Source organism: Nomascus leucogenys, chromosome 7b (assembly GCF_006542625.1).
Source record: "Nomascus leucogenys isolate Asia chromosome 7b, Asia_NLE_v1, whole genome shotgun sequence".
NCBI classification, from domain to species: Eukaryota; Metazoa; Chordata; class Mammalia; order Primates; family Hylobatidae; genus Nomascus; species Nomascus leucogenys.
In genome coordinates, this window is record NC_044387.1 from 47,193,632 (window position 1) to 47,212,704 (window position 19,073).

The window sequence follows — 19,073 nt, forward strand, 5'->3', positions numbered from 1 at the left end:
TTTTTTGTTTGTCGGTTGTTTGGTCTGAGACAAGGTCTCGCTCCATCACCCAAGCTGGAGTGCAGTGGTGCAATCATGGCTAACTATAATCTCCAGCTCCTGGGCTCAAGTGATCCTCCCCCATCAGCCTTCTGAGTAGCTAGGACCACAGGTGGGCACCACCGCACCTGGCTAACCTGAAAAGTTTTTTGTAGAGATGAGGTCTTGCCACGCTGGCCATGCTGGTCTCAAACTTCTGACCTCAAACGATCCACCGGCCTAGGCCTTCCAAAGTGCTGGGATTATAGGCATGAGCCACTGTGCCTGGCCTGCCCCTTCAATTCAGAATAAAGACAAACCACCTCACCATACCCCGCAAGGCCCTGTGCAGCCTGGCCCTGCCTCTCTGGCATCATCTCAGACCTCACTGCACTCTGCATTTCCAAAGGGCTTCTTTAGAACTTGCCTTGCCCCCTCCCACCACTAGGCCTTTGCACATGCTCTTTCCACCTGACCATTGCCGGTTTGTTCGTCTTTTGAATCTGCAATCACTTTCTGCCTGGGGAAACGTCTCTGACCTCCCAAACTAGGTCAAGATTCCCCAAGTACAAACTCTTTTCTTGGATGGACACAGCTGCAATTTTACACCTGTTTGTGTGATGATCTAACAAGTGTCTCTGTCTTCCCCATTGCACTGTCACTTCTACAAGGGCAGCAGCAGCACGCTGCACTTCAGTGAATGAAGGTATCCCTGTATGTTGCAAAAGCAAAATTGTATTAAATTGTTCCAGGGCAGAATTTACTTGTCCAACATAATTCACATCTTCCGTTTGGGAAGAAATTCCTTAAAAATGCTGAGGCAATTTTCTGGTCCACTTGAATGTTAATTTTTTTTTTTTTTTTTTGACAGAGTTTCACTCTGTCACCCAGGCTGTAGTGCAGTGGCACAATCTCTACTCACTGCAGTTTCCACCTCCTGAGTTCGAGTGATTCTCCTGCCTCAGCCTCCTGAGTAGCTGGGACTACAGGCACCTACCACCATGCCCAGCTAATTTTTTTTTTTTTTTTTTTTGGTAGAGTTGGGGTTTCACCATATTGGCCAGGCTGGTCCCAAACTCCTGACTTCAAGTGATCCACCTGCCTGAGCCTCCCAAAGTGCTGAGGTTACAGGTGTGAGCCACCATGCCTGGCCTTGAATGAGAATTATTCCTCTTCTGGGAAGCCCACTCTGACATTTGGGGGCCCAATAATTTTTTTTTTTTTTTTTTTGACAGAGTTTCACTCTTGTTACCCAGGCTGGAGTGCAATGGCGCAATCTCAGCTCACTGCAACCTCTGCCTCCTGGGTTCAAGCAATTCTCCAGCCTCAGCCTCCCGAGTAGCTGGGATTACAGGCGTCCACCACCATGCCCAGCTAATTTTTTGTGTGTTTTTAGTAGAGATGGGGTTTCATCTTGTTGGCCAAGCTGGTCTAGAACTCCTGACCTCAGGTGATCCGCCCGTCTTGGCCTCTCAAAGTGCTGGGATTACAGAATAATCTTTAGACATTTCTTAATTGAACTACTGTCTTGTTCTTTCTTTTATCTTTTGTTAGATAACTATATATACATAAAAAAAAGATTGTTTTGGCCGGGCGCCGTGGCTCACGGCTGTAATCCAGAGACCAGCCTAACCAACACGGAGAAACCCTGTCTCTGCTAAAAATGTAAAATTAGCCGGGCGTGGTGGCCCATGCCTGTAATCCCAGCTACTCGGGAGGCTGAGGCAGGGGAATCCCTTGAACCCGGGAACTCCGGTGAGCCGAGATCGTGCCATTGCACTCTAGCCTGGGCAACAAGAGCGAAACTCCATCTCAAAAAAAAAAAGAAAAATTGTTTTAAGGCCCTTTTCTTGCATAAAGCTTGAAACTCCTATATAAGTAGATTTCCTGGTGTGTATTTTTGTAGAATAATCTCGAAATATACATAGTCCTTACTTGTGGGAAATTAGAATTCTAAGGCCTTTGGGCACTGCAAAGCCAGAATTTCTCGCGTGAAGAACACGCCCCATAACATCCCCCCAGCCACCTCCACAGCACCCCCTCGTGTTCACAGCATTGACAAGCATGAATAGCGCAGGGCAGGGCAAGGACTACATCTTCAATAAAGTCTAGCATTTATAGTGACGTCAGTACGGAGCGCGGGCTGGCTTTCTAGAGCCACAGCTTTTCCATTGGCCAACTATTGGAGGCGCCTGCGCAAATGGTGCAGTCCCGCCCCCCTCCACCCTGTGACACGCCTGCGGGGCCCGATCTTTTTCCTGGGATAGCGATGGAGACGCCGGGCGCATCAGCTTCGTCCTTGTTGCTTCCCGCCGCGTCCAGGCCCCCGAGGAAGCGCGAGGCGGGAGAGGCTGGGGCTGCGACGAGCAAGCAGCGGGTCCTGGACGAGGAAGAGTATATTGAGGTACGACCTCGGTGCGGACGCCGGCGACTTCTGGGCCCCTCCTCTGCTTCAAGCTCCCCTCGGGTTCCCTCTCTCGGGTCTTGACACTCCGTCTCCTCGTGGAAGTGGAGGAGCCGGGTGTGGACGGTCCCACGAGTCAAGTAAACAGGGCAGAGGAAGACGTCTGTGGTGGAAGAGGCTGTAGCAGTGTTGTCAGGGAAAAGAGGGAGCGGCTCTCTTTGTATGGGACGGGGGTCAGGGAAAGAAGATTTTCTGTTAAATTGTGGGTAGGAGTTTGACAAACTGGAAGGATGGTGGCAAAGAGTGCTTTCTAAAGAGCAGTGGCAGCAAGTGTGAATGCCGGGGTTCCTGGAAAGAGACCGCAGTTGTGACAACATCTCGAGTGAGTGGACCTCCATCGCCCCACCACACGCACACAGAAGGAGGAGCTGAAACGGGGATTGGCGGAAGTCAGTTTGGTTTTAGACCTGTTTAATTCGGGACACCTTTTGGGATATGTAGCTGGATGGCTTTAACGGACGGTTGGGTGCCCAGATATGCAGCTCGGGAGCAAGGTCTGGGTGGAGGTGCAGACTTGGGAATCTCAACCGGTGGTAGTGACTGGCTGAAATTACTCAGGAAAAAGGTTTATTTTTACTTTATTTTTTGAGACGGAGTCTCGCTCGTCGTCCAGGCTGGAGTGCAGTGGCGCGATCTCGGCTCACTGTAACCAACCTCTGCCTCCTGGGTTCAAGCCATCTCCTGCCTCAGCCTGCCGAGTGGCTGGGACTACAGGTGCCCGCCACCACGCCCGGCTAATTTTTGTATTTTTAGTAGTGACGGGGTTTCACCATGTTGGCCAGGCTGGTCTCGAACTCCTGACCTCAGGTGATCCTCCCGCTTTGGCCTCTCAAAGTGCTGGCATTACAGGCGTGAGCCACCATGCCGCCAGGGAAAAGGTTTAGATTGGAAATAGAAAGTCATGTGTGGAATGAAAGTGACAACACCCACATTGGTCTGGCTTGTGGGGAGCCAGCAATGGAGAATGAGAATGACCAGTTAGCAAGGGCGAGAGAGAAGGGTTTCACGGACATCAGAAGAGTGTTTAGTAATGTTAGAGGTTGCAGCATGGCTACCATATGGGATGCTCAACCTCGCTAGAAAGTGCTCTCAAGCTCCCTCAAGCCAGCCCCAGTCACTGGGGAAGTAGAATTTGAAGAAGGTTCAGCAAGTGCCTTAGCATCTACAGCAGTGGACCTGTGAGGCAGAAGCGCCCAGACTGCAGCTCCAACTTTCTTTTTTTTTTTATTTTTTTTTTATTTTTTTTTTTTGAGACGGTCTCACTCTGTTGCCCAGGCTGGAGTGCAGGGGCGCAATTTTGGCTCACTGCAACTTCTGCCTCCCGGGTTTAAGCGATTCTTCTGCCTCAGCCTCCCAAGTAGCTGGGATTACAGGCGCCTGCCACCACGCCCGGCTAATTTTTGTATTTTTAGTAGAGACGGGGTTTCACCATGTTGGCCAGGCTGGTCTTGAACTCCTGACCTCGTGATCCACCTCCCTTGGCCTCCCAAAGTGTTGGGATTACAGGCGTGAGCCACCGCGCCCGGCCTCTGACTTTCATTCTGATCTCTCCTTGCAGGGCCTCCAGACGGTCATCCAAAGGGATTTCTTTCCTGATGTGGAGAAGCTCCAGGCACAGAAGGAGTACCTGGAAGCCGAGGAGAATGGAGACTTGGAACGGATGCGCCAGATTGCCATCAAGTTTGGCTCTGCCTTGGGCAAGATGTCCCGGGAGCCCCCACCACCCTGTATGAGGACCCCGTGGGTGGCGGAGAGGGGAAAGCCTGCTGAACTGTTGCTTCAGGCTCACTCTAATTCTTAGCCCCCTCTCTTCCCCTAGATGTGACTCCAGCCACGTTTGAAACCCCTGACGTGCATGCAGGCACTGGAGTCGTGGGCAACAAGCCCAGGCCCCGCAGCCGAGGCCTGGAGGATGGTGAGTGACGGTGCCCTCTTTAAGTCACATGGTCAGGATTGCCTGGGAATCTTAGCCTGTGAGGCCCTGAGGGGGTGGTCCAGGGGGCTGCAGGCCACATCTTGTTCCTGAGGGGTCTTGCGTAAATAGCAGCCTGTGAAGTCAAAGGACATTGGTCTAAGTGGTAGAACATCTGGGTCCATCTCCCACACGTGGCTCGCTTCTGTGAAATGGGACTCTCACCAGCTCTCGCTGGCTTTTCTGCTGTGTTCCAGCCCTGCCTTGTGGGCTTCATGGATGTTGGAAGGCCCCTTTTGTCACTATCCTGAAGATGCCTCAGGGCCTCTCCACTTGCTTCCTTCATGTTGGTCACTTCCCAGATAACTGCATGGCTCACTGCTTTTCTTCCTATAGATCTCTGCATAGGTGTTACCTGTTCAGAGAAACCTTTCTTGACCTGCCATTTTAAAGTCACAACACCACTGGTGCTCTGTGGCTTCCAGCCTGGCTTTGGTTTTTCATCACAAGACATTTTATTTTCTTTCATTTTATTTTTTATTTTTTGACACGGAGTCTCGCCCTGTCACCCAGACTGGAGTGCAATGGTGTGATCCCAGCTCACTGCAACCTCCACCTCCCAGGTTCAAGCAATTCTCCCTGCCTTAGCCTCCCAAATAGCTGGGATTACAGGCGCCCGCCACCACTCCTGGCTAATTTTTGTATTTTTTAGTGGAGACGGGGTTTTGCCATGTTGGTCCGGCTGGTCTTGAACTCCTGACCTCAGGTGATCTGCCTGCCTTGGCCCCCCAAAGTGCTGGGATTACAGGTGTGAGCCACCACGCCTGGCCAAGACATAACGTTTTAAAGGCATTTCTGTTTATGGTCTCTTTCCCTAATTGGCATCCCTTGCACAAGAGCAGAAGCTTTGTTTTGCTTTCATCTGTATGCTCTGTTGGGAACAGCACACATGGTGTTGTGGGCCTTGCACAGATACACATGGAACAGATGAAAGAGTTGGCATCTTCAGCATGTTTGCTGGGACACACAGCTCTATATGGTAACATCGTGACTTGATGGGGGAGTCCGTTTAGGAAAGGGCACTCCGAGTCTTGTTGGATGCAAGTGTTCTGCACGCCATGGGACTTCTGCATGGTCAGGCCCTCTTCTCATCAGTAATAGAATGTCAGTGCGTGTATAGACAAATGAGACGCTCTTTCCTATCAGTTTCTAGACTCCAGTGTGCTGGAATAGCACAGATGTGTTGTGTGTTTGCACAAACGTGATATTTTTTGCTTTACAATCCAGCTTTTTTGGCCATTAACACAGTCCTTGTTGTCTTTGAAGCTTGATTTTCTGTTGAAATGTAGCTTGTGCGTCACAGGACAATTTGTAGATTTTTTTCTCCCCCCCCCGCCCCGGCCGCCCCCCCTTTTTTTTTTTTTCCTATAGAGATGAGGTTTCATTATGTTGCCCAGGCTGGTCTTAAACTCCTGAGCTCAAGTGATCCTCCCACCTTGGCCTTCCGAAGTGCTAGGATTACAAGTGTGAGCCATCATGCCTAGCCAATTTGCAGATTTTCAATACCTGTACACCTACATGCCAGTAAATATAGGAATCCTTTTCAGAACCTAAGTGGTAGGAACCATCATCACGTTTACAGGTGAGGAAACTGAGACTCAAAAAGGCAGTCACTTCTGCAGATCTCAGAGATGGTCAGGGTTTCACTTCTTATCTCTCTGAGATGAATGGGGTTTCACTTCTTATCTCTCTGACCCCTGTTCTCATCCCATGGGTCTTGAACTTGTAGCCACTGTGCCTTGTGCATAGCCTCACGTGTAGCAGGTGGTCAGGACTGTCGCTAGACTTGAAGGCAGAGCTCTCCAGGTGGCCCCACTGAAGTTTGCACCACCACACGCAGCACCAGGGCACCACTTCAGTGGGAGTGCCACTTTCCATGGCGGTGGGGTTGGTGTGAGGGTGTTTGGAGTTGTGGCTTAGCACCTGTGAGGCCCCATCCAGAGGACTAGGTCATATGAGATCCCTGGAATTGGGGCTGGCTCTCAGGTCAGGATGATTAGGTGATGACCACCCACCTGTAGTACAGGTACTGGGAAGCGAAGAGTGGGTAAGGTAAGGAAATCCTAGGGAGTGAGGGAGAGCCCCGGGGATTTGGAGGCCTAGCACCCACAGGCCTGGCACCACTTTGGTGGGGGAGGAGCCTGCCTGTGATCATGAGCTCTTGCTCTAACACCTGTATTGCTCCCTCCAGTCTGAATCAGACCACGTAATTCCCGCGGCATCCAGCACATGAGCGGAGCTGGCCCTGCATCTGTAGGGTACCACCTGAGGGCTCTCTGGGCAGTCAGGGTGGGTGGATTCTGCCCCATGGGGAGTCCTTGGCAGTGTGGGCTTTCATGGGCAGAAGTCAGGACCAGGGGAGAGGATTCCAGCCCTGCATGTTGGGAGCTGTGATTCCTGGGCCTGGGTGTCCTCCTCTTTCCTGACTGCAAAGGGTGCTGTGTTCCTCCTCCCGCAACCCCTACGCAGGAGAGGCTGGAGAGGAGGAGGAGAAGGAGCCACTGCCCAGCCTAGATGTCTTCCTGAGCCGCTACACGAGTGAGGACAATGCCTCCTTCCAGGAGATCATGGAGGTGGCCAAGGAGAGGAGCCGGGCACGCCACGCTTGGCTCTACCAGGCTGAGGAGGAGTTTGAGAAGGTGTCTCTGGGGTCTGGGGTGTCACATAGGCGTAGGCACCCTCTGGTGGTTGGGGGAGCCCCAGGGCCGTGGGTACAATGGCCAGGGGCATCTCTGACCATCACTTTTCCCTATGTGATTGCAGAGGCAGAAAGATAATCTCGAACTCCCGTCAGCAGAGCACCAGGCCATCGAGAGCAGCCAGGCCAGTGTGGAGACCTGGAAGTACAAGGCCAAGAATTCCCTTATGTACTATCCAGAGGGTAAGCGGCAGGCCTGGCAGCCAGATGGGGAGGTGTTGGGTAGAGCTGCGTGTGTCTGGCTGTGTTTGGAGCAGCCTTCCAGGTGTGTATGGCCGTGCCCCCTTGCAGTTTGAGCCTCTGGGGGGTCTGTCTAAGGGTGGACAGGTCTGTGTGAGGTCAGCAGTGAGTGAGGCCCTCTCCAGTGGCACTGGGGCCTACGTTCTGCTCAATGCTTCTGTTCATCTGGGAGTGACTTGGCCGAGAAGCAAGCTCCTCATGCTCCTTAGGCTGCTGCCCTTCTAACACCTGCTGCTACCTTTGCTTTGTCTGCCAGGTGTCCCTGACGAGGAGCAGCTGTTTAAGAAGCCCCGGCAGGTGGTACATAAGAACACGCGCTTCCTTAGGGACCCCTTCAGCCAAGCCCTGAGCAGGTGCCAGCTCCAGCAGGCAGCCGCCCTCAATGCCCAGGTGAGCAGGCGGGTCAGCAGGGCCGCATGGGCCAGGCTGGGCAGGGCTGCCTGGGGGCAGGCATGATCTCTCCCATCTCTTTGAGCTTGGCAGAGCTAGTGAGTGGAACCATCTGGGGCCCTGTGTGGCAGGATCCTGAGTCTTTCCTCGGCCCCAGTGGGCTTCCATTGAACACTGCCTTGGTCACACTCGTTCTGTAGGTCCAGATCTGTGCCAGCTCCCTTGATGGCAGGGGCAAGAGAGAAAAGGGGCTGCTGGGAGTGAGCCCAGGCTGGCAGCTGCATGCCCACACACCGGGCAGGGAAGCCAGAGAGCCGCAGAGGGAGCCCAGCCCCAGGGGGTGGCTGGGGTGGGACAGGCCCTGGGTTGGCAGAGAGCAAAGGCTTTTTGAGTCTGGGAGCAAGACGAGTAGATACTTTCTGACGGTGACTGTGGCAGTCACAGGGTTGAAGTGGGGAAGTCAGGAAGAGACTAGAGCAGAAGTCCTGTCATCAGCATTGCCCCCTGCAGGGGCCTGGTGTCAGCATCCTCTGGAGTTGCTGGGATAGGCGCAGCTCGAGCTGAGGCCCTGGCACCTCCCTGGATGGGAGGAGGGGCTTCCCTTGCTTGGGTGCCCACTTTGACAGGCCCTCAAGGTCTTTTGGGGGGTTGGGGCAGGGGCCCTCCCTCTCTTTCTCCAAGAAGGCTGCCAGCCCCAGAGCCCCAGCCTTGCCCTGAGGAGAGGAAGTGTTTCCAGCATGTTCCCACGTGTTTGCCCACCAGCCAGCTGTTGAGCGTGGGCTGCGGTTCCCCTGATGCCAGCCTCTGTGCTTGTTCCAGCACAAACAGGGCAAGGTGGGCCCTGATGGCAAGGAGCTGATCCCCCAGGAGTCCCCTCGAGTGGGTGGATTTGGATTTGTTGCCACTCCTTCTCCTGCCCCTGGTGAGAAAAGTGCCCACTGGCAAGTGGGTCTACTGCTGGGACTCCCTGGGGGAGGTGGGCTTCTCAGTTGGCCCTGGCCACTCCTGGCCTCCATCTGGCCTGCCCCACACCTTGTGTAACTCAGGGACCTGGTCTCCTGTCTATACAAGGCCCTAGAGGCCAGGTGTCCAGGCTGCTTGGGGCCGTGGGCGGGCTGGACTCTCAGGCAGACCTGGCCCGAGATGTACTGGGATGACGTGTCCTGTCCTGGTCCTTACTGTGATGTCAGCGGGGGGGGGTGTGTGTGTACAGTGCTTATGAGTGTAAGCTACCTACACTGCAGAGAGGGAGGCCCGGCACCTCGGGGCAGGTGAAACTCAGGTGGTCCCATGGCATGCGTGGGTGCCCCTCCTGCACTCTGGCCTCTGTGCTCTTGGGTGCTGGTGCTGTGTCACAGGCCAGGGCATGTGAAGGCACCACAGGTTTGCCCGGGGTTCTAGGAGGTTTGGGAGCCCTGGAAGGCCTGAGTGTCTCCTCCTGCATGGCTGGGGGAGACCTCCCAGAGGCTCGTAGGCTAAGCACATGGCTGTAGGGCCTTGAACCTGCCTCGGGCCTGCTGGGAGCTTGGCATTTCCCTTTCGGAGGATGGAGGTGCCAGGGTTCCAGAGTCCTGGGGAAGGAGAGAGGGCTAGCTGCCTGCCTTCATATTAACTGGGATGCACATTGGGTGAACAGGCTGTGACTGGAGGGGAGGGTGGTGGGGAGTCCTCTGGCCTGAGGTGGTTTGGGGCTCTTTGTCTGCAGGTGTGAACGAGTCCCCGATGATGACCTGGGGGGAGGTTGAGAACACACCCTTGAGAGTTGAAGGGTCGGAAACCCCCTACGTAGACAGGACACCGGGCCCAGCTTTTAAGGTGGGTTGTGGTGATGGGGGAACCGTGTGTGACCGAGGTGGACACCTCTGGAGCCCTGAGTGCCTGTGGCTCGGACTGAGCACTGGGATCGGCCCCCAGCTGCTGACGGGCAGAGTGCTGGCTTTTCTGAATGCCAGGGTGCCGAAGGCAGGTGTGGGTGGGTGGACCTGTCACAGAGGGATTTGGGGGTATAAGGGCTGAGACACCAAGGCAGGGAGTGGCTTGGGCCCTCTGGATCCTGGAGGCTGGGTGCTGTTCATGAATCAGGCAGGATGGTCACAGACACGTCAGGAGCTCTGCAGGCCTGAGGGCCATGGAACGCGGCTGTGTGCTTGCAAAGAAGGCCCCTGGTTACAGAACATGATTGGGGAACGCTGGATTACACGGCTGAAGCCTGGTGTTGTAGGACTGGTCAGGGTGGAGTGTGTGAGGCCCGGCACAGACCAGGGGAGGCTCCTCGTGGGCTGGGTCAGATACAACAGGCCTCCCATACCACTGCGGGCCTTTCCCCAGAATACTTAGTAGAGGTAACCCACATCCAGACAAAACATGGGGAGAGGTTCTGGTTACCTTGGTTCTAAATTGTCTGGGACACAAGGATAACCAAGGCAAACGTGCAAGAGGGATAATGAAGAGGATGCCGTGCTGTCAAATGTGAGAGCGCAAGGCAAGGCCTGAGGTGCTTCCGAGGTACGCCCGCCGCTGCTTCCCAAGTCTCCAGGCCAACAGTAAAAAGAGAAATTCTGAAACAAACCATGATCCAAGTCAGAATTTAGGGCCCAATAAAGATGGCAACTCAAATTGCACTGAATAGCAGAGTATTTAGAAATGAAGGGAGCTGGGTCCTTAGGATGTGTAGCAGCATACATTCTGGAAAGGTGAAAAGGTTACATGTAAAAACAATAACCATAAAACAACCAGAAGAAAATAGTGGCAAATATTTAGTTTGATTTTTTTTTTTTGACATGGAGTCTCACTTTGTCGCCCAGGCTGGATTGCGGCGGCACGATCTTGGCTCACTTTAACCTCTGCCTCCTGGGTTCAAGTGATTCTCCTGCCTCAACCTCCCAAGTAACTGGGACTACAGGCGTGTGCCACCACGCTCAGCTTATTTTTAGTAGAGATGGGGTTTCGCCATGTTGGCCAGACTGGTCTCGAACTCCTTGGCCAGACTGGTTTCGAACTCCTGACCTCGTGATCCACCCACCTCAGCCTCCCAAAGTGCTGGGATTACAGGCGTGAGCCACTGCGCCTCGCCTTTTTTTTTTTTTTTTTTTTTTTTTTTTTAACAGATAGGGTTTCACTCTGTTGCCCAGGCTGGAGAACAGTGGTGCAATCATAGCTCATTGTAACATTGAGCTCCTGGGCTCAAGTGACCCTCCAGCCTCAGCCTCCTGTGTAGCTGGGACTAACAGCACACACCACCACGTCCAGCTAATTTTGTGTGTGTGTGTGTGTGTGTGTGTGTGTGTGTGTGTGTGTAGAAATGAGGTCTCGTCATGTTGCTCAGGCTGGTCTCCAACGCCTGAGCTCAAGTTATCCTCCCACCTTGGCCTCCCAAAGTGCTGAGGTTCCAGGTGTGAGCTACCACTCCCAGCCTGTAGTCTAATCTTAAGTTAGGAGGGACTTTCTAAATAGAAAAGCAAAGGAAGAAATCACAAATGAAAATAACAAATACAGCAGAAAATGTTATAAATGAAACAAATGCAAATGACTGAAAAAAGTACACAGCGTAGCGCAGTTGACTTGACACAAGGTCTTGACAAGGGCCTTCTGAGTGACAGCAGCAGAAAAGGAAAATGAGCCCCCTTGAGAGCAAAATAGGCCACAGACACACGGGGAAGCGCCCAAAGTACAGAGCGCCGATAAAGACAGAGATGTTCACTCTGATAATCAGGGAAACATTAAAACACCTCTTTTTCCTGAGAGATTGTCAGAGGTCATGGCTTTGGGAGGCACACGAAGACAAGTGAGGAGTTTTGGGCCCTGGGCAGGTCAGGCGGGGTTTGGGGCTTTCCAGGGGCTTTTAGTGGGAGGTGATGGTGGGTTGTGGGGGTTTTGTAGGCAACAAAGAGGCTGGCACCCAGCACAGTGGCTTTCTGTGTGAGGGGCTGCCTGGCGTGTGGCAGGCCTGGCGCAGCTACCCACACGCCTGCTACCTTGTAGATCCTGGAGCCAGGCCGCAGGGAGCGGCTGGGGCTGAAGATGGCCAACGAGGCCGCTGCCAAGAACCGGGCCAAGAAGCAGGAAGCCTTGCGGAGAGTGACGGAGAATCTGGCCAGGTGAGGGGCCGCCTGGCTGGTGGGGAAGTGCGAGGGTGGCTCTGGCCTGCTCCTGTTCGGCCCCTGCCCTGACCGTGTGGAGGCATGGCCCACGTGGCAGAGTCCAGGGCAGGTCTGCAGGATTCTGCAGTGGGTACTGTGGCAGCTCCTCTATCCAGAGCGTGGCCGCACATGGACAGGATGAGAGGCCTCCTCCATCTTCCCTTTCCTCCACGTCCTCTTTGGCCCATCCCTAAGAGGCATCTTCAGGCGTGTGGTCCTGCTGGGAGTTTTCATCAGCCCTGTGGAGAGGGTCATCGTTCCCCTTGCAGAGGGATGAGGACTCCAACTCTCAGAGGCCTGGGGGTCCACCCCAGCCCCCACGGCCAAGGGCAGCGCTGCTGTTTGACCTCAGGCTTGGCCTGAGCGCTGCTGTTTAACCTCAGGGATCCCCTGCATTTGCCGCCATGCTGGCAGTGCTGTCCTCCTCAGCTCAGAGTGACTGTGTCTCTGCCCAGGCTCTTCCTGGGAGCCGAGGGAGGCCCTGCTGCCGGCAGCTCTCAGCCCACCTAACCATGCCTCTCTCGCCCATTCCTCCACCCCAGCCTCACCCCCAAAGGCCTGAGCCCAGCCATGTCCCCAGCCCTACAGCGCCTTGTGAGCAGGACGGCCAGCAAGTACACAGACCGGGCCCTGCGGGCCAGCTACACACCATCCCCAGCACGCTCCACCCACCTCAAGACCCCGGCCAGTGGGCTGCAGACCCCAACAAGCACACCGGCGCCTGGCTCTGCCACACGCACCCCTCTCACGCAGGACCCGGCCTCCATCACGGACAACCTGCTGCAGCTCCCTGCCCGGCGCAAGGCTTCGGACTTCTTTTAGAGCCAGGCCTGGGCTGGGCTCATAGACGCTTCACGGAGCCTGCAGGGCAGCTGTACACCCAGCAGAGGACTCCAGGCTTCTCGGGGCCCAGGCCTGGGCCAGAAGCTGTTGACTATACCAGGAGTCACTGGAGAAAGGGGCTGTGCTGGGGCCAGGCTGGCACAGGGCGCACATGCCCACACCACACCCCAGGGCCTTGCCAAGCTGTTTGCTGTTTAATTGGCCCCTTGAACTGTCATTAAAGAACACCTGGTACAGTCTGGGGGTTGCCTCTCCATCCTGCTCCCCACACAAGCCCTAGCCTTGCCCTGGGGCCTGCATCACGTCTCAGGACTGCGGGGCTTGAAGCGAGGGGCCCCCCAGGTGAGGAAGCTACAGGTAGGGTGGCTGTGGGAGCACCGGGTGACTCTGGCATCGCTTTCTGCGGCACTCGGAACCTGTGTTCTGAGTTGAGCTCACATCTTCCAGTGCTTTCTGCGTCTCTGGGGGATATGAAGGAGAAATGGAGCCCTTGGAAGTTGTACCCTTAGGTTCACCTGCGGTTCTGGGCCCAGGTCTGCAGCCTCCACTCTGGGCTTGCCTGCTGTGAGGTGCGCTGGTTATAGGACTGTGGGGGCTGCATATCAGGTGATCTCAGCCATCACCTTCTCCCAGCACCTGGCTTCCAGCTCACGGGGTGGGACTGTCCCGCTCACCCCTCTGCTCTAGGCACTGCCCATCTTATGCTGCTGGCCATGGCCTCACCTTGTCACTTCCACCAACAGGAGCTCCCAGATAACAGTAATGTGGGCCCCAGGCTCCATGCAGACTTGGCAGGTGCTCTGTGCACTGTGGGCACACTTGCCCATTGGCCAAGGATGTGGGTGTCTGACCCTTAGGAGCCTGGTGGCCTCCCGGTCCTATGCCTGCTTCGTGCGGAGGTGGAGCGGCCCACCTGGGCCCAAGACCAAGGTCTGGCTCCCAGGCCTCAAGTGGAGGTCACAGATTGTGCACTTAGGGTGGGGGTCCCGCTGCTCAGGGACACACCTGGCCTCTGCTCACACTGGGATCCTTCTTGTTTGAGTGTGCCCAGCCTGTGCTAGGTGATCTTCTCTGGTCCTCTCACCCCTTCCCTAAGTGGTGAAGTTCTCTGGAGGCCAGTGCAGGGCCTGATCTCTGCCACCTGCCTGGGGCCACTGCTAACCTGTGTTCCTCGACAGTAAGTTCCTGCAAGTTCCTGGGGTGGCTGAGCTCCGGATGTGCCCTGGGACCTGCAGGTGGATGTAGGGTTGCTGGACAGATCAGGCTGGGACTCTTAAGGGGTGGGGGACGTGGGGCCTTTGGTGCTTTATCCCATAGGAAAGGGTGCACGTTATCCCAAGGGAGCCCCCAGGACGTGGGGAAGGAGGGGGGAGGAGCATGTCTAGGTGCTGACCACCTGGAGCACTTGGCCAGCAAGTGGGCCGCATGCTTTGGGAGCAATGGGTGACCTAGCAGGAAACACAAAAGACTGGCCAGTGTGCCATCACCAAGGGCTGCTGAGCAGCTTGAAGAGCCACTGGGTGGGGAGGTCACACGGGGAGGTCTCAGCTGGGGCTGCCCCTGGAGGACAGGGCAGGCAACTTGAGGGCTGAGGACAGAAATCTCAAATGACTCCGGGAAATAGAGGAAGAGGAGGATGCTGAGTGAGGGACTGTGAGGGAGTGGGGGTAGGTCAGAGTGGGCTGAACTGCAGGAGGCCAGGGGGAGTCGTGGACCCCTGGAGCTGGCCAGCCCCAGAGCACTGGGGACGAGGCCAGGTCAGAAGGAGACAGTGTGGGCCTGGCGGGTGGATCCTGGCAGAGGTCCTCCTGTCCCTGATAAGGCCAGGCCACATCGTGGGTCTGCCTGTACCTAAGCACCTGTCCTGCACTCCTAGGCCGGAGACCACTGTGTGTCAGGTGGGGCGGTTGGCTGAGTCCCAGAGAAAAACACTCCTCACTGGGTACTCTTGATGCTTGTACACACCCTGTGGTTTATTTGGTGGTCAGTAAAGAACGTCTTTGCTACTAAGTGGAAGAAAGCTAATGGAACGTAATCAAAATAGTGGTTTAATTGACGAATTTTACTTGCACCTGTGCCTTCTTCAGATCCTACCTGCCTACTTAGTTTATGTGAAGGCCGACTGTACCATGCCCCCCAACCCCGACCCCCACCACACACGACGGGGCCATTGTCACGCTAGGTGCCTGCTTTCCCCACCTCAGCTCCGGAGATGTGATGGTCTTTGGCCCTGGAGGTCTCGGCCAGCCTGTCCTCGTTCTCGGGCACCACCAGCAGCCGGTGCTGGGTTTTGGCTCCAAGCTTGTGGTCGGGCTGGTGGTTGGGCCTCAAGCCTGGCTTGGTGTCCAGTTTGCACTCAGCGCGGTACTTGCCCTCCCCCTCCCTCTTGAAGGAGGCAGAAGACATGGCTTTGGGCTTGGGGGGCTGCAGCCATGAGTGGCTGAGGATCTCATCGATGTGGAGCCGCTGGCTGACGTCGGGCTGCAGCATGCGGTAGATGAGGTCCTTGCACTCACAGGTCAGGTTCTTGGAGCGCGGGAAGTCCACACGGTGCTCCTTCTGGATACGCAGCATCTTCCTGATGTCGGAGTCGTCGTAGGGCATGGAGCCGCAGACCATGATGTAGAGGATCACGCCCAGGCTCCAGATGTCATACACCTTGGGCTGGTAGGGGATGCCCTGCAGCACCTCGGGGGCTGCATACGCTGCCGACCCGCAGAAGGTCTTGCTGAGGATGATGCGCCCATTGCTGTCCCGCAGGCAGCGCTTGGAGAAGCCGAAGTCAGACAGCTTGATGTTGAAGTCCTTGTCGAGGAGAAGGTTCTCGCACTTGAGGTCCCGGTGGACGACGTCCAGGTCGTGGCAGTACTTGACGGCCAAGGAGAGCTGTCGGAACATCTTGCGTGCCACGTCCTCGTGCAGGGCTCCCCGGCACTTGATGAACTCGAGGAGGTCGCCCTGGACGCCAAGCTCCATGATGATGTAGATCCGCCCATCAGAGGTCTCAAAGATCTCGTAAGTCTTGATGATGGAGCCGTGGTTGACAGTTGCCAGGATGTCCATCTCCCGAGGAAGGAATCTCTCCACAAAGTCAGTAGGTGTTTTCTTGCGGTCGATGATCTTGACAGCCACATTGAACTTGAGGCGCTCAGAGTAGGCAGATTTGACTTTTGCGTAGGAACCCTTGCCAAGATTGATGCCTACGATGTAACCCTTCTTCCTTAGGACTGTGGCATCGTCCATGGTGCCCGGAGCGACTGGCGCCACTGCCGTCTACATCCCGCCATCACGTGGGCCAGCAGGCATTGTCCTCATTTACACTACCGGAGGCATCTGGCTGGGCTGGGCTGGGCTTCGACTCAGGGGTGGAACACTCAGCATTGTCTCTGGGTGACTTCAGCGAATGAACTCATAAAGCCAAGGAGTGGGGGTGGGGACAGGGCTGAGGGGGAACAGGGTCCCTGGAACCGTGAAAGCCAGGCTGGTCTGGCAGGAGCACCTGCTCGCCGCCCGCTGGAAGGAAGCCCGTCCCCAGGACTGGACTGTGGTGACCCTGCTGCTGCTGCTTGCGTTGGTTTCCCTGTCACAAGTCAAGCCGGAGGGGAGGCGGCCCACGTCCAGCCTGTTTGCATCACCTGGCTGTGGGGACTGACCCTGCATTGGTCTTTGTCCCACTAGGGTGGGTTTCCTGCAGCTTCTTTGGGCTATGAAGAAAAGCCCCCCTAGGTCTGTGTCCTTGGTGTGGTAGGACAATTCTCCCTGACAGTCACCCAGATAGGCCTGCATAGCACCCCAGTTACACAGACAGATATCCACAGCACTGCCTTAACATTGAGCACATAGTTAAATCTAGGGAAATCAGTGCCCAAACATCAAAGCTACAAATGAAGCATGGTCAGTAGGAGACTCGCATGGGCTTCTCTCTTGCTGGAGCAAGCCAAAATAATAGGAACGGCTTTACATTCCTAGTGCCAGGACCCATCTTGGGTCGACAAAATCTGAAGACAAGGTAACCGGCAGCTGCTTGAATAGATTCATTGGATAGTCTAAGGCAGCTCTCTGGACCAAGCTGTAAAGGAGATAAAATCAAAATAATCACTCCGGTACCACAGTAGACAGGCCTTGAGGCACTGGGCCCCTTTTAATCGGACTTAGCAAGCATTTTTTTGCCTCTGACCTTCTTGAAACAAAATTAGTTACCAGTAGACTTAGGTGATTGCTGTACTGCATGTAGGCACATAACCCCAACCTATATAAACACTAAGAAAATTGTAGCACTTTGAGTTGGTCTGGTGGAATTATCTCCAGCCTTCTCCCTGTATCCAGTTGCAGTAATAAATTCCCTTCTTTCCTAGTTTGTCTGCTTCTCGTTATTGGGCCTCAAGAAAATGCAGCTGGACCTGGCTTGGTTCTGGGAACAGTGGTACCTGGGAGGGACTGCGCTGGACCAGTCAGGCTGGCAGTGGTGCCAAGCCTGGTAGACGAAAGCAGCTCTGTGTTTGGGAGCAGAGGCAGCAGGCCCCTCAGGGTAGAGAGCCGGGCAGGTGAGTCGCTGCTGCTCCAGCGAGCAAGGGCCTGTATATGGGTGGGTCGGGGCTGCAGTGCATGCCAGCTGGGTGCCCAGGGTCCAGGGCAGGTGGCTGCATGTCTGAGGGGTGGGGCAGGGCCTCCCTTGGGTAGAGGCAGCAGGAAGGCACCCAGGCAGCAGAGAGCCTGGGAGAAGAGAGGGCTTTTTCTGAGAGTGACTGGAAGTAGGAGGGAAGTGAAGGAGTCGAGGCTTTTTCTGTAAGCAGCAGGCCGCCCCTGCAGGTGCAGGACAGGAGGAGGGCTGTCCCAGTTGTGTTTTAAGATGGTCAGTGGCAGAGAGAGAGAGACAGAGAGAGTAGAATTGGCTTTGAGGTGAGGGTGGGGGCCAGTGCCTTTGACCAAGTGAGAGGAGGCTGGGCCAGGGTGGGCCTCGGGATCAGCAGGAGACAGAGAAGTTCAGGTCTTAGTCTTGTTTGCTAGTCTGTGAGTGGATGGGCCTTGGTGCTGGGGAATCCTGGGGCTGAGAGCGCCCGGGCCATGCACTGCGAAGACCAGGCACCTGGGTGAGGAGGGGGTTCTGAATCACGTCAGTTTGGGCCTTTGTGTGGAGTGAGCAGCAGTCGCCTGTTGGAACCCTGACATTGAGTAGCATTTACGTCCTGGGCTGCCTTTTGCACCTGCAAACAGTGTGAACATCCTGTTTCAGGGCTGGTGTGTGGATTTGTGCTTTGGGAAATGTGGCATCCTGTACATGTCTCCTCAGGTGCGTTGGACTGATGTTAATTGTCATCCATCACAGGCATCCTGGGTTCACAGGGAGCAGCTGGGACAGATGAGCTGTGTGTTCAGTGTTCAGGGGAGAGGGAGGAAGGCCTGTTCCCAGGTGGGGTTTAGTCCTGGAAGGTTTCAAAGAGGAAGTGATGTTGGAGCTGGGGTGCTGGGGATCAACAGACTCCACAGGGTTGACAAGAGGGGCAGGACATGTCAGACAGATGTGACATTTTGGCCCTGGCATGGCTGTGTGGACCCACTCCGGTCTGGAGTACACAGGGAGCACCCTGTGTTTGGAGGTCACTAGGGAGGATTGCAGAAACAGGGCAGCCAAAGTCAGGATGCTAAGCTGAGAGGCTCAGATGGGCAGGGTGGGCTGACATGCCCACAGTGACTGCCTTCCAGCAGTGACAGCCTCCCAGAGTCCCACCCGAAGCTCTTTATAGCATCGGTGGTTAATAGCTTTAGTTTGATGCTTTCCTTTCTCCTGGGAGTCTCTATGGCTGAAATGACCAGCACTTCACTCCTTTTTGTCCTAGAAGGGGCTGGCTATGAAAATTTGCAGGCCAGGACCCAGGAGCATGAGAACTCCCACTTACCACACCCTGACCCTTTCCCTTGCTCCCCCAAATGCCCTATCTGGGGCACTTCTCTGCATATCTGTTCCCTCCCCTCCCCTCCCCTCCCCTCCCCTCTCCTCCCCTCCCCTTCCCTTCCTTTTCGATGGAGTCTTGCTCTGGCACCATCTCAGCTCACCGCAACCTCCACCTCCCAGGTTCAAGCAATTTGCATGCCTCAGCCTCTCGAGCAGCTGGAATTACAGGCGAGTGCCATGATGCCCAGCTAATTTTTGTATTTTTAGTAGAAACGGGATTTCACCATGTTGCCCAGGTTGGTCTCGAACTCCTGGCCTCAAGTGATCTGCCTGCTTCGGCCTCCCAAGTGCTGGGATTACAGGCATGAGCTACCGTGCCCTGGCCGCATATCTGCCTTCTTGCCAGACTCTACCAA

General features: G+C 55.3%; 2 protein-coding genes across 2 annotated transcripts; one reads left to right on the top strand and one right to left on the bottom strand.

Moving 5' to 3' along the window:
• The first annotated feature begins 2,201 nt into the window (after positions 1 to 2,201).
• ESS2 (ess-2 splicing factor homolog) lies at positions 2,202 to 13,003 on the top strand. Its single transcript, XM_003280345.3, has 10 exons — positions 2,202 to 2,422; positions 4,041 to 4,209; positions 4,302 to 4,397; positions 6,924 to 7,093; positions 7,218 to 7,335; positions 7,649 to 7,782; positions 8,602 to 8,704; positions 9,488 to 9,597; positions 11,764 to 11,879; positions 12,464 to 13,003. The coding sequence occupies exons 1-10, from the start codon at positions 2,219 to 2,221 to the stop codon at positions 12,741 to 12,743; spliced, it is 1,500 nt and encodes a 499-aa protein (XP_003280393.2). The 5' UTR covers positions 2,202 to 2,218; the 3' UTR covers positions 12,744 to 13,003.
• Positions 13,004 to 14,795: 1,792 nt separating this feature from the next.
• On the bottom strand, positions 14,796 to 17,137 carry TSSK2 (testis specific serine kinase 2). The gene has a single exon (XM_003280346.4). The coding sequence runs from the start codon at positions 16,005 to 16,007 to the stop codon at positions 14,943 to 14,945; it is 1,065 nt and encodes a 354-aa protein (XP_003280394.1). The 5' UTR covers positions 16,008 to 17,137; the 3' UTR covers positions 14,796 to 14,942.
• Between the last annotated feature and the right edge of the window lie 1,936 nt (positions 17,138 to 19,073).